The sequence below is a fragment of the Phoenix dactylifera genome, chromosome 9 (assembly GCF_009389715.1).
Source record: "Phoenix dactylifera cultivar Barhee BC4 chromosome 9, palm_55x_up_171113_PBpolish2nd_filt_p, whole genome shotgun sequence".
Classification (NCBI taxonomy): Eukaryota; Viridiplantae; Streptophyta; class Magnoliopsida; order Arecales; family Arecaceae; genus Phoenix; species Phoenix dactylifera.
In genome coordinates, this window is record NC_052400.1 from 3,334,648 (window position 1) to 3,347,278 (window position 12,631).

General features: G+C 38.0%; 2 protein-coding genes across 2 annotated transcripts; both read left to right on the forward strand.

The window, feature by feature from the left end:
- Nucleotides 1-1,369: 1,369 nt before the first annotated feature.
- On the forward strand, nt 1,370-2,612 carry LOC120111973. Its single transcript, XM_039130549.1, has 2 exons — nt 1,370-1,471; nt 2,190-2,612. The coding sequence occupies exons 1-2, from the start codon at nt 1,370-1,372 to the stop codon at nt 2,418-2,420; spliced, it is 333 nt and encodes a 110-aa protein (XP_038986477.1). The 3' UTR covers nt 2,421-2,612.
- A 2,453-nt stretch (nt 2,613-5,065) lies between these two features.
- LOC120111847 (villin-4-like) lies at nt 5,066-12,616 on the forward strand. Its single transcript, XM_039129859.1, has 11 exons — nt 5,066-5,206; nt 6,164-6,285; nt 8,059-8,158; nt 9,566-9,634; nt 9,740-9,982; nt 10,076-10,253; nt 10,336-10,468; nt 10,605-10,767; nt 10,859-11,006; nt 11,123-11,226; nt 11,358-12,616. The coding sequence occupies exons 2-11, from the start codon at nt 6,230-6,232 to the stop codon at nt 11,520-11,522; spliced, it is 1,359 nt and encodes a 452-aa protein (XP_038985787.1). The 5' UTR covers nt 5,066-5,206; nt 6,164-6,229; the 3' UTR covers nt 11,523-12,616.
- The last annotated feature ends 15 nt before the right edge of the window (nt 12,617-12,631 follow it).

Genomic DNA, 12,631 nt, shown 5'->3' on the forward strand with positions numbered 1-12,631 from the left:
TATCAAATATTTGGCAAGAATTGTATAAACTGTATCACTCTTTGTGTGATCCAAGAGGATCGTCTACCATCGTGGACCAATCTGACCTCTTAGGGTAGGTCTGGATGGGGTTTGGGAGCAAGATCTACCACTTCTAGGACTTAGTTGCGAATTAAAACTTTTGGAAACCATAAACTTCTAATCTAGAAGGAATTTGAGAACATGACAAAAGATGGTTGATATAGGAGTCAAGATCTAGCTTCTCTCCAAATTTGAAAAATTTGTAACATTTTTTTTCAAAAAATTCAGCCCCAACTAGGAGAGGAATCCGATCTGAATTCTAACGGGGCAGACTTCACTAATATAAGTAGAAGACTTGTACTACATTTTGTATACATTCAAGTGGATGAAGGTAAAAGAGGTTTTATCGTGCTTTCTTCCCTATCTTTCTTTTTAACTAGAAGATGAATCTAGCTAAATTTAAAACACAGACCTCACTAGTAAAAAAAAAAAAAAGGACTCTGTATCACTTTTAATGATCTTTAATGAAAGCAAAGGGTTCAGATCTCTATTTTCGAAAATTATCTTATTTATTATTATTTGGAATGTCTGAGCTGAGTGATTGAAGGAATTTCTTCTCATTGGATCAAGTTACTAGCGAGCTTTGTCCTTCTACTTTCTTCTACTCCATGCGTATGAAAGTATGGTACAAGGCCTTTATTTACACTAGTGAAGTCTGCCCTTTTAGAATGCAGATCATATTCCTTTCCTAGTTGGGACCAATTTTCGCAAAATGAAAAATATTATAAAATTTTTCAAATTTGAAGAGAATCTGGATCTCAACTCCCACATAACTTAGTCTCAGAATCATCAAATTTCTCCCGGATTAGAAGTTATTGTTTCCTAAAGTTTCAGTTTGTGATTGAATCCTAGATGTGGCCGATCTTATTCCAAACCCTATTCAAGCCTACCCCAAGTGGTCAGGTTGGTCCATGGCGGTTCAGGTGATCTATGGGGTGCGCACATGCATGTGTAAACACATGGCTGGCCTATGTTCTGGTGACAAGCAAAGTACCCGAAAATCGGTGAACGTCCAACTTGTATTATGATAATCTTCTGTCATTGTATGAGATTCATATATTCTCTTCGTATATTGATAGATTTATCCGTTGCTTTTCTAACCAGATTTCAGTAAAACGGTTTCATACTCATGTCAGCATATATTTCTTTTAGGAAGAAATGAGATGGGGTCTCCTTTCTGCATTACTACAATGGAATGAACTTGATCCACCTTCAAGAGCTGAGCAGTTGAGAAATGAGAGAATATGCAGGCTCTACCCAGCACAACAGGAATCCCTTCATTTGATCATCCAGAATATGCCAATCTCATATGGAAGCATGCACTCCAAGCAGTCCAACTGTGCGCAACACCTCGCCAAAGGCTTGGATTAATGAGTTCCACTATAGCAATAAAGGCAAAGACCAAAATGAGGTGTGTTTCTCCACAAGCAAATATTTCATATTGTCCATTATCTTAAATCATGAAGACTTCTCCCATAAATGGTGAAAAATTAGACTAAACATTGATTCTCATTTTATATTCAAGAATTGTCTAAGCTAATATGATGTTGTTACAAAGTATATGTTACATAAGTTTTCTGCATTCTTCAGATTTCACCTTTGAGGGCTTTATGGTTGAATTATCTAAACAAGCCAGAATGCATGGACCGGGTTTTTTGGGGTGTGCGCATGCAGAAATATGTATATATATATCGCTATAGTTTTCAAGCAAGCATTAGAAGACTGAAAAGATTGCCAGCTATTTGAGTACTAACTACCAACATCTGTTTTAGATATAGTCTAGATGTGATTGGCAGATATTTAATAATTTTGGAAAATTTCAGTAACTTGCTGGACTTGGTAGGACTGAGCAATTAAGGCTAAGCTATAGGTGGAATTATCATCTAAAAATCAGCCTGGCCTTGGAAACTGCATTATGACACAAAACCAGGAACAAAGATAAAGCCAAACGCATGATAACTACTGCACAATCCTGACCATAGATAACACAAGAGCACCCAGTTTCTGTTGAGAACAAGGTAAATAGCCGGTTGCAACTCCTGTGTATCGTCTTTGCAACTTTTTTCAAGCAATAACTTAAGCTACTCCTGGAGTAAATATTATAATGGCAGTTTATTCAATTGGTGCAGTTTATTGAGATTGTAGTTGGGCCATCAACTGATGCAGCATCCCTGAAGCTTATATTGTATAATGGAAGTAACGGAAGAATGTACAGGTCATTGTCACTGTCAGACAATGAAGCTTTTAGTGTCAGCAAAAGTGGATCAGGATTTCTCATCTACACAGCTTTTATTCCTATCCAGAACGGTCCTGCTGATGGTATAGCATTGCTTTCAGGCAGAGATGGAAAAACAGTTTGAAGTGTTGCAGTTTCTGTCTTACGGAGGTACTGTCAGAGCGATGGATGGTCCGGCAAAAGGCACTGAATCTATGGATATTATGGTTCAAGAAACAGAAGGGTCATCAGAACATGATTCATTAGGATTGACAGGTCAGAAGCTTGGAGAGTACAAATGGTTAAAGTTCACTGGAGATGCAACCCCAGGAGAGCCAAATATGGGCAGAGGCTGTAGACCTTTATTTCACCAGATATTAGCACAAGTCAGGTGTCGTCCACTGGTTTATCTAATGATAATAAGATATTGCTATTGGTGTACACTATCCTCGGTTAACAATTAATCAAGCTGGAGCCTGGGACATAACCTGCCAAAGTTGTTCTTTATCTGGCTATGTTGCTTCCTCATGTTGGTTGGAAATGAACTAGAATACAGATGTCTCATTTGATAAAAGGATGGTGGTTTCTCTCCTGATCATAGCCAAGAAGAAAAGAAACTTATGGCCACATTGAATAGATTCAGGAAAATTGGAGATTGGCCAGGAATCCTGCATCATCATCGTGGATGTAGGGATACAGCGGTAGTCTTTACTTTGTTTTTTCAGTCTGAGGATGATGGTTTGATTCTCGGACATTCAGCGTTCCCTTATGCAAGTATGCGATCTCTTGTTCCTTTCTGTCCCCTCCCTTGAAATGAGATTGGGAAATGGCCATGTCTTTGTGACCAAAGTTTTATCTTTTAATGCGTATCTCTTGCTCTGGCAACATTGTTTCTCTCACTATTTTCAGATTTTAATCATAATATTCATTTATGATAATGAGATATTCCATGCGTGGGCCATTTGTTTCACAAGTCCAAACAAATCTAGATTACCTAGGGTTATGAATGGAGATGAGGAATGTAGCCATTCATTCTGTTCACCACTGTGTTGGACACCACTGTTGCGTTATTTTGGGACACATCAGATGATTGAGATTCTTTCATATATCTTGGACATTGCTGGAGAGGAGCTATGGATTTATGAGGAATGTAGTCAGTCTCTCCTTGTTATATGCTCCTGATAAATTTTTTTTTTATTCCTGTGGAAGTAACTAGAATTGCACCACACCATAACAGAACAGGTTGATTTCTTCATATAAATTGTATACATCATGCCCAGCTTTATGAAACCTTGAAAAATTAAAAAAAAGGTCTATTAAAGACACAAGATTCTTGATGCATGGGACTTGACATGTCTGTCTCTCTTATGTGAGCTAAATACAATGCATCTATAAAGAAACTGTAAAACTTTTTTTTTTTGGCCTTTTGTTGAGTTCCATTGAACCTTCGAATGAATCTACTACAAATGAAATGTGATTGCTTCCATCCATCTCTATTATCTCCAATCCCTGAAGCCCTCTACTTGCACCTTCACGTCCTAAAGTATAAAAGTTAAAAGGATATTTATTACCAATAAAAAATCAAGAAGATATATTAAAAGATGTTAAAGAAATACAAATTTTGCACTCTGATGAGCCAAGATTAAATAATACTCCAAAGCAAGACCACCTGATTTTTGCGAGGCACGTGCTAGAATAAGCTAATGCTCCACGTTCATACACAGAAGCGTTTCCGTTCCCACTTATATGTGCAGCGTTCGCACAGAAGTTTTTTTTAATAATAAATACGGCAGTCGGTTTGACGATGACCCGTTTGTTCTCGCGCCGTTTGTTATCCATCCGCTTTCCGACTTCTAACGGTCAACTGATGTCCGACGCTGCATTGCCAGAAGAGCACCCAGCACGCATTTTAACGCATTCCGTGGTCACATCGTGCTCCCCTCGTTCCCATACGCCTTCCAATACCACCTCGTAGTGCGAGAATATGGAATTAAATCTAATCCGTTCATCTTTTATTTTTACACCATTTGAATTAAATGATGATAAAAATCTTCTTGCAGTTAAATCACTCACCGTCTAAGATGAAACGTTCCACTGATCGACGCTTCATGATTGAATTTTTTTTTTAAAAAAAAGACGTGCAGTGGGTCCACCTTCCAACCAGTACCCCACCGTCGATCTGCGAAGAAACGGTGCCGGATCACCTAACGGCAAGACCGGGAGAGCGGGACCCATGGGAACGTGTCAGAACCTGATTCGTCGGAGAATTGTTCCGTGTTCGGCATGATCGAGAGGTCGCCCGGTCCATAGCCGAAGCCGTTGCTGCCTCCCCGCCGCACCGACCTGCTCTCGTTTGAACCCGTCTCCCACCATCCCTGGGAACAGAAAACAGCCCTCTCGCCCTCTCATTGTTTGACACGTCGAAAGCCCGACCGATTCACTACTATTACACCGGTCAAACCAGCCACGCGGCAGTCGTACGAAACTCCCGTCATTGTCGCAGGCGAGATTCGTTGTTCCTGTGGGCCGTAAAACGCGGTGCCCTTCTCCTCCGCCGCAGAAGAGCCAGATAAAAGCACAAAAATGGCGTCTCTTTGCAATTCTTTTATTTATTTTACTTTTCTACCTCTGGTTAAATTTCTTAAATTCGATTATTTTATTTTTTCCAGACAACTATAGTAAAGGAAATTAGTATATTTAATTTCATAATTAAAATTTTACATTAATACCAGTGTTCTTGGCTTTGGGCCGTTGCTTCTTCACACTTGTTATACCCCCCCCCCCCTCTCTCTCTATTCCTTTATTCTTTATTTTAGGAGCCTTTTTTGGGCGCTTTTCCCTTCGTCTTGATTCAATTTCTAGGGTTTTAGCCCTCGGACCGGTTTTTTGTTGATCCCTCGAGCGGTCGGCGACGCTCAGGTTGTTCGCCAGGTACGATCCCGCCGGACGATTCTTGTTATTCCTTATTATTCCTTATTGTTTCTTTAATTTTCTAAGCGGGTTGGGTAAGTGTTGCATTCGTTTATTTAATTCTTGAGGAAAAAAAAGGATTTTTCTTGTTAACGGGTGTTGTTATTTTACTCTTATAGACATGTATCTGGAATTTGATCGAATTTCTATGATTAAAGTGGTTGTCATCATAAGCATTGTTTCTTTTTTCCCTCTTTGAGACGTCGACTTTGGTATGAACCACGATTTGAATCTGTTCTTCGCACAGCACATATTCATTGGGAGTTTTGAGTTTTTCGTGAAAGTTTAGTCGAAAGGAGTTACGAAATCTGTTTTCTTGTACAAGATTTCGTAAGTTTTCTTTGTGATGTATGAATACCATTTGAATCTCAAAGCGGAGGGTGATCTGGAACTGTTCGTGGAACAAATCTTGTTGGCCTTCAGAAGTTCTTGAATTGACCAAGAATATGCTCATCAGTTACGATGTCCATCACCTTTGGCGTTTGACTTTTTCTTTTCTCGTCGTATCTTTCATTTGGACATGTGTCTGGAGGCATAAAATATTAAATATCTGCCAATGTTGATCTGTTAAATCATTATAATTTCTTGACGTTTCATCTGGGAATTTCGTTATTTGCCAAGTAGAATTCCAGGTTATTTTGCTCTTAGAAGGAAAAGAGATTGTATAATTTGCCTTTCACTTCAGCTTATTGCATCACCTTGCTTGTATTCATGTAATCCATTCTACAGCTCCATGTTCTCAATCTACTTTCCTCTTTTTTTTTTTGACACCGACATCTGTGCATGGCTTGACAATATTGAACAATATGTGCAACGAACATGCTGTATTGCCATCTACATTCTCTATGCTAGTGTCTTCCCCATGAACCCTATTTTCTGGCAGTTCTGTCCTAATCATGCGTGAAACTTTAACTGCAGAACTCCTCAAACTTCATTTCGAAACCAAAGCAGACAGAGAGTGTTTCCATTAGGGCGGAGGAAGATATGTCGGTGTCAATGAGAGAGTTGGATCCTACTTTCCAAGGAGCAGGACAGAAAGCGTATCCTTTACCCTGTCAATTGTTTCACCATACAGAACTTCCATACTTAGCTTCTGATTCTCTGATTTTAGAACATTTATGCCTCATATTTGAATGTTTGCTGTGGATATGATGAACATTTCATGATTATTTACTCATACAGTGTATCATGATACACCTAAAGTCGTAGATGTGATTAGATATTTGTATCTTTTTACCTTGTCCCAGCTCATAAAATACAAAACTTTTTGAATCCATATGAAGGGCATTCACGTGACATTTCGTACGAGGTTATATACAACACCATTATTACCTCTTTTAACATGTTTGCAGTGTGGAGTTTGGCCTTCTAACGGTGCCCTCTACCATGGTGTTTGCCAATTTTCAATAATTATCTGTGTTACTCTAACCTAATAGCACCAGATAAGTCACGTTCAGATATCACTGGCCATTTTGTAAACTTCTCTAGTCCCTTTTTTTATCAATTGGTACATGCGCAAGTGACTCCTAGATAGAGCCCTGGAAGAATCAACGTACCGTCTTGTAGAAGTTTACATGCATTTTGCCTATGAAACACTTCTTTGGGGACCTCTTATCGGGGTCCTCTTATCAATTGTTTCATCAGTTCATGAAGTTCTCCTTTTCATCTTCAGTTGCCTCCAGGATTGTTGAATATAAATCGAAAGTTTGTCTCGTATTTCTTCTCTCATGAGAATTGTCCTGAGTACTTATTGATATGTTGACTATGTAGTTGTTTCAGAGAAATTTTTATTGGAGAACATGCTATATAATCATTTTTTCACCTCTGAGGTAGAGGACTAACTGTTTCATCTTTAGAGAAATTTGTTTCCATAATTGATGAGATCAGAGGTGGTGGTACATTAGTGTTTGGGAGGCAATATATTAGGATGCGATACATGGTTTGTGGTATAAATTGGTTTTTTTCTTGCAGCATTTTGCTTCGGACAGAGAGGATGCCAAACAATGTGGGGGAAAGATAGCTTCAGTTTGTAGCATGGTTTTAACAATGGACAAAAAGTGCTGCAAAATAATACTAGAATAATTTTAGAGATGAACTCAAATATATGCGAAGTGTTGAAAACAAAACCATTCTTGAACATGAGGAAACAACAGGGAAATGCTACAACTTACAACTGTACAAGAAAATTTTGAGAACTATTTTTATCTGCATGGTTGTTATGGATCTCTACTATGGCAAATTTAACTCAATATGCAATTCCATGCTTCACAATGGTGTGAAAAAAAATGACTCATAATTAGACAAAATATATTGGCGCTTAAAGACGAAAAACTCCTTGTTCACAGGTGACAGAGAGGTTACTTTATGGAGAATGATCTACAAGTATATACCATTCAAGTGATCGTTCCCTACAACCAGAACACACACACACACACACACACTTTCTCTCTGTCACTACATGAACTTTGCTGATCTAGTACTATGAAGAAAATTATAGGCGATGTACACTTCTTTCCTAACGTTACTTTATTCTCAAGATTAACAGTTAATAGGTTACTCCTTTTGTTAATGTTTTTAACAACCTAGTTGAGTGTCATGGGGTGCATAATATGGCAAAAATGTGAAGTAGGGCCTTTAAACAGGCAGAGGTTATTCAGTGTATTGACTGCTTCTGTAAACATAAGCACACACATCCATGCAACTCATTTTCAAATTTACAATACTAATTTGTCATATTTTATTCCTAATAGCCTTGTAAGTACAACCTAGTGCTTCTTGGGATTCATATTTTAATTTTCCTTGAGAAAACATAGAGGGATTGAAATATGGCGTATTGAGAATTTTCATCCAGTTGCTGTCCCAAAGTCCTCTCATGGGAAGTTTTTCACAGGGGATTCTTACATCATTCTGAAGGTACTATTACTAGACTTATCTAAAGTGCATGCATGAAAAAACATTTGTTTGTCTTTAGCTAGTTGTACCCACGTTTTTTAGAAGTATGAGCTCATAAAACTCTGCATAAAGGTTCATATATTTGCATCTTTGGTGCATGTTATAAGTGCTTTGACTACTTTCAGACATTATATTCTTTTCACCATACATTTACCTGTTTTGTATTCTTTTCACCGTACAACAAAGTCTTAAAAAGTCTGACAGTACTTCATTGGTCTTCCTATTGAGATATGTAAAGGGCTTTGTTCTAGCTTTTAGGTGATACAACCTTAGAGAATGTTGATTTCCCCTCCTCTTAAGATCTTCTTCGAGATCCTTGATCTTATTCAATTATGCATGGTAATTTTTTGGCACAATCTTTCTTTGTATCCTCTGCATGAGATTTTATGATGTCATTAAATAAATTTGGCTCCTATGACCATTGCATGATTTTCACTCTTGAAGCACAGAAGACGTAGGCGGTACTGTTATTAACATATGTGCAACTGCAATACAACCTATTTGTCCTATATATTACCAGAATCCATAGCAATATAGTCTGAAAGCTGAATGTACCTAAAAATGCTGATCTGAATGGATCCAAAAAGCAGTTCTCTAAATCTTAGAAAATCACACAGAACTCCAAATAGAATAAGCAACATCGACTTGCCTTATTGAGCTTCTTATAGATTGAAAACCCGGAGCTACTTTTGGTTTTGAGGCCTGATAGAAATCTTCATATATTCAGAGAGATGAGTTGATACTTATGGATGAGGCTCACATGGAACTCTACATCAAGGGATTCCCTGCTTGGATTCCTGATTTTGGGTGAGGCTTCACACCCGATCTTGGGTGACATAAGCAATTTCTAGTCACATAGGAGCATTTATGGTAATAGAACAATAAGCATCAATATCTCGATCCCTATATGTACATTAAATATAGTCTCATGATGTAAGGGTGGCTATGGATTCCCTTCTGTTGCTTTATTTTTTCTTTTACATGCTACAAATTACCACTCCTGGAGCGAAATATTCATCTTGAGATAGTTAAAAATTCAGACAAGAGGTATTGGCTTTGTGATTATTGGCAAGTACAGTCAAGTCATGAGTGTCCATGATGGCTCAAATTAGTTTTGAAAAGCATCAATATTTGTTACAGCTACTGACACACATTTTTATATTTGTATATTATCTCGACAAAATCACTTCTGTAAGTTAATCATATCTGTTTCTTTACCTTGGGGTTATTTAGCTGCCTTAAAAAGTACTCTGTATTTCCTAATGTAAGAAAGTGGTACTCATGTCTTAATATGTGCCAGGACTCTTGCATTGCATCAATTTCCTATTCTGTACCTTTCAGTATGCTAAATTATTGGACTTAATACAGACAACTGCCTTAAAAAGTGGTGCTCTGCGTCATGATATCCATTACTGGCTTGGAAAAGATACAAGCCAGGTGAGCTGTGAAACCCTCACTCTACTTATGTTTCAATCATTTACCTTTTGAAGAATAGTTAGATGCTTGTGCCTTATGATGATTGTTGAATGTCAAACTACAAAGGATGAAGCTGGGACTGCTGCCATCAAGACTGTGGAACTTGATGCAGCCCTTGGTGGACGTGCTGTTCAGTATCGTGAGGTTCAGGCCCATGAAACCGAGAAGTTCCTGTCTTATTTTAAACCATGTATCATTCCACAACAGGGAGGGGTGGTATCTGGATTCAGGCATTCTGAAGTAAATGAACATGAGCATGAGACTCGTCTATATGTTTGCAAAGGAAAACATGTTGTCCATGTAAAAGAGGCAAGTTTTCTATGCATATATGAGCTTACCATGAGAAAACATTTATTTTCAGGGCTTTCTGAAGTTTACTGTGATATTATCCATTATGTTCAGGTTCCATTTGCGCGGTCATCCCTCAATCATGATGACATATTCATTCTGGATACCAAGTCTAAGATTTTTCAGTTTAATGGATCCAACTCATCTATTCAAGAGAGGGCTAAAGCTCTTGAAGTTGTCCAATACATTAAAGATACCTATCATGATGGCAAGTGTGAGGTTGCTGCTGTAGGTAAGTTTACTTTGTTCTGACCTGCCTAGTGGCTGAGTAATTGATGCAGAGCTAAAATAATCTAATGTTTTGTGCTTGATAGAGGATGGAAAGTTGATGGCTGATGCTGAGGCTGGAGAGTTCTGGGGTCTCTTTGGTGGCTTTGCACCTCTTCCGAGAAAGGGAGCCTCTGAGGATGTAAAAAGTGCGGAGGTCTTTTCTGCAAGGCTTCTTTGGTAAGTTGTCTTTGTAAGTTGTAATAAGATCTTGTGAATTTTCTATAGAGTATACACTGGTCTAAAATTTTCTCAGAGAAGATGTGATCACTATCGTATTTTTTTCTCTCTAAGAGAAACTTTTTGTCTCTTTAAGTGTTGAGAACGGGCAGCCAGTGCCTATTGATGCTGATTCATTGACAAGGGAAATGCTACAGACAAATAAGTGTTACCTGCTGGATTGTGGTATTGAAGTTTATGTGTGGATGGGCAGAAATACATCTCTCGAGGAGCGGAAAAGTGCAAGCACTGCTGCAGAGGTAATAGCCGATGCTTCCCTTTAAAAGGCTTTTCTGTCATTCGGTGGTTTCAATGGCAAAGTGATATGCTCATATGTATATTTCCATCCAGGATTTAATTCGTGAACCTGACCGACCTAATGCTCATGTAATCCGTGTTATTGAGGGATTCGAAACTGTCATGTTTCGATCAAAATTTGACACATGGCCGCAGACAGCTAATGTAACAGTGTCCGAAGATGGTAGAGGCAAGGTCGCCGGTCAGTAAGAGTGGAAATCAAACCTTTCTGTTATTATTAGAAATATGGACTCCTTTTTTTTCTAGTTAAAATATAAACGTAGTTATTGAGACTGTTTATTACTTGGTGTTTGGTAGCACTTCTAAAACGCCAAGGATTGAATGTGAAAGGCCTTATGAAGACTGATCCTGTCAAAGATGCTGAACCTCAGCCATATATTGATTGCACAGGCAATTTACAGGTACTGTAGTGATTTGTAGCTACTTGAAATTGTTCTATGTAATACTCTTTTCTAGCAGAGAATAATGATTGCTGGATACACTTCAAAAATGAGTTCAGATGTTAGTTTTTGTTTATGGCATCAATGAACAGGTTTGGCGTGTTAATGGCCAAGAAAAGATCGCTCTTTCATCGTCTGATCAGTCAAAATTTTATAGCGGAGATTGTTATATTTTCCAGTATTCATATCCTGGTGAAGATAGAGAAGAATACCTTGTTGGCACTTGGTTTGGGAAGAAAAGCATCAAGGTAAATTAGCATCTTTCGTCTATCTTGTTTTGACAAGTAAGACCTAAAAAAGCACCATGAGTTGATGCTGGAAATGTTTCAGTTCCAAGGTTCATTCTGAGCTAGTAGATATAAATGTTACAACCAAGAACCATAGTATTTTCATCAGTCTGTTAGTGCTCTCTCAGTGTGGGGAAAAAAATCTAAAATATAACATATATTAGCTAAGCAGACTTATCTCAGTAGGTTGGAACACCTTTACTCTGTTCGTGCACTTGGAATTGGTTCTGCTTTTCTGGGCTCAATCGTGGAATTTTGTACTCCCCCCATATTCTCAACACCCAGACATGCACAGGATCTGTTGCTGAGATTTTGTTTTAGTTCGGTCCTATGATTTATAATTTGTGCCTTTTTTTGAAATGGTAATGCAGTTTGCTATATGAAACCGTGCCTTGATCTGTTGTTCTCTAGATTCTTCATATTTAGGGGAATCTTGCAGTGTCATTTCGGTTGAATGAGCTTCTAGTTTCTCTCTTACTTAGAGTTACCTTGGCAATGAAATTCACCAGGGATTGATAATAAGTTGAAACTGGCAAAAGTTCTCAAACTTTCATGGATGTAGATATAAACTGGCCTCATATGGACGTAATAAGAGTTGCTGGCTAAGACTTATCGGCCTCTTAAACAATGGTCATATCTCATTGCTTTTATTAAGAGAAAATTGATTTGGTGACATAGATCTAGTATAGTCTCGAAAAGATTTTTCCCAGAATTTTGTCTCAAACTTTTTCTTTCTGAGAATGGCTGAGATTTCTATCATTAGCATAAACCCAGTTTTACAAACAACAAAAATTCTAATTAAATATACATTGACAGTGGTCCACATTAGGGAGAAGTGGTCTGCAGAAGTAAATAATCCTTAGTAAGTATCGTCCTAGGTTCAATTTAGACAATCAACTTTCACATGCTATAAACTAAGTTCCCCTGCTACAGTTGAAATTTCAATAGTTTTGCTCTCAGTCGAGGTATAATATACAAGGTTCATGGTGGCTGGAAAGCAATGAGATGGTTTGGTAGTGGTCTTCATTAGCCTTTTTAATAGAGAAGTTTGAGTGTGGGACTAACTGGGGGGAAGATAA

Excerpts from the sequence above, each read along its gene's own strand:
- LOC120111973 (XM_039130549.1), top strand. The coding sequence starts at position 1,370 with ATGGAAGCATGCACTCCAAGCAGTCCAACTGTGCGCAACACCTCGCCA. Across the intron at positions 1,472-2,189 it reads AAGGCAAAGACCAAAATGAG|TTTATTGAGATTGTAGTTGG; the intron begins GTGTGTTTCTCC and ends CAATTGGTGCAG.
- LOC120111847 (XM_039129859.1), top strand. The coding sequence starts at position 6,230 with ATGTCGGTGTCAATGAGAGAGTTGGATCCTACTTTCCAAGGAGCAGGA. Across the intron at positions 8,159-9,565 it reads ATTCTTACATCATTCTGAAG|ACAACTGCCTTAAAAAGTGG; the intron begins GTACTATTACTA and ends GACTTAATACAG. Across the intron at positions 10,768-10,858 it reads GTGCAAGCACTGCTGCAGAG|GATTTAATTCGTGAACCTGA; the intron begins GTAATAGCCGAT and ends ATTTCCATCCAG.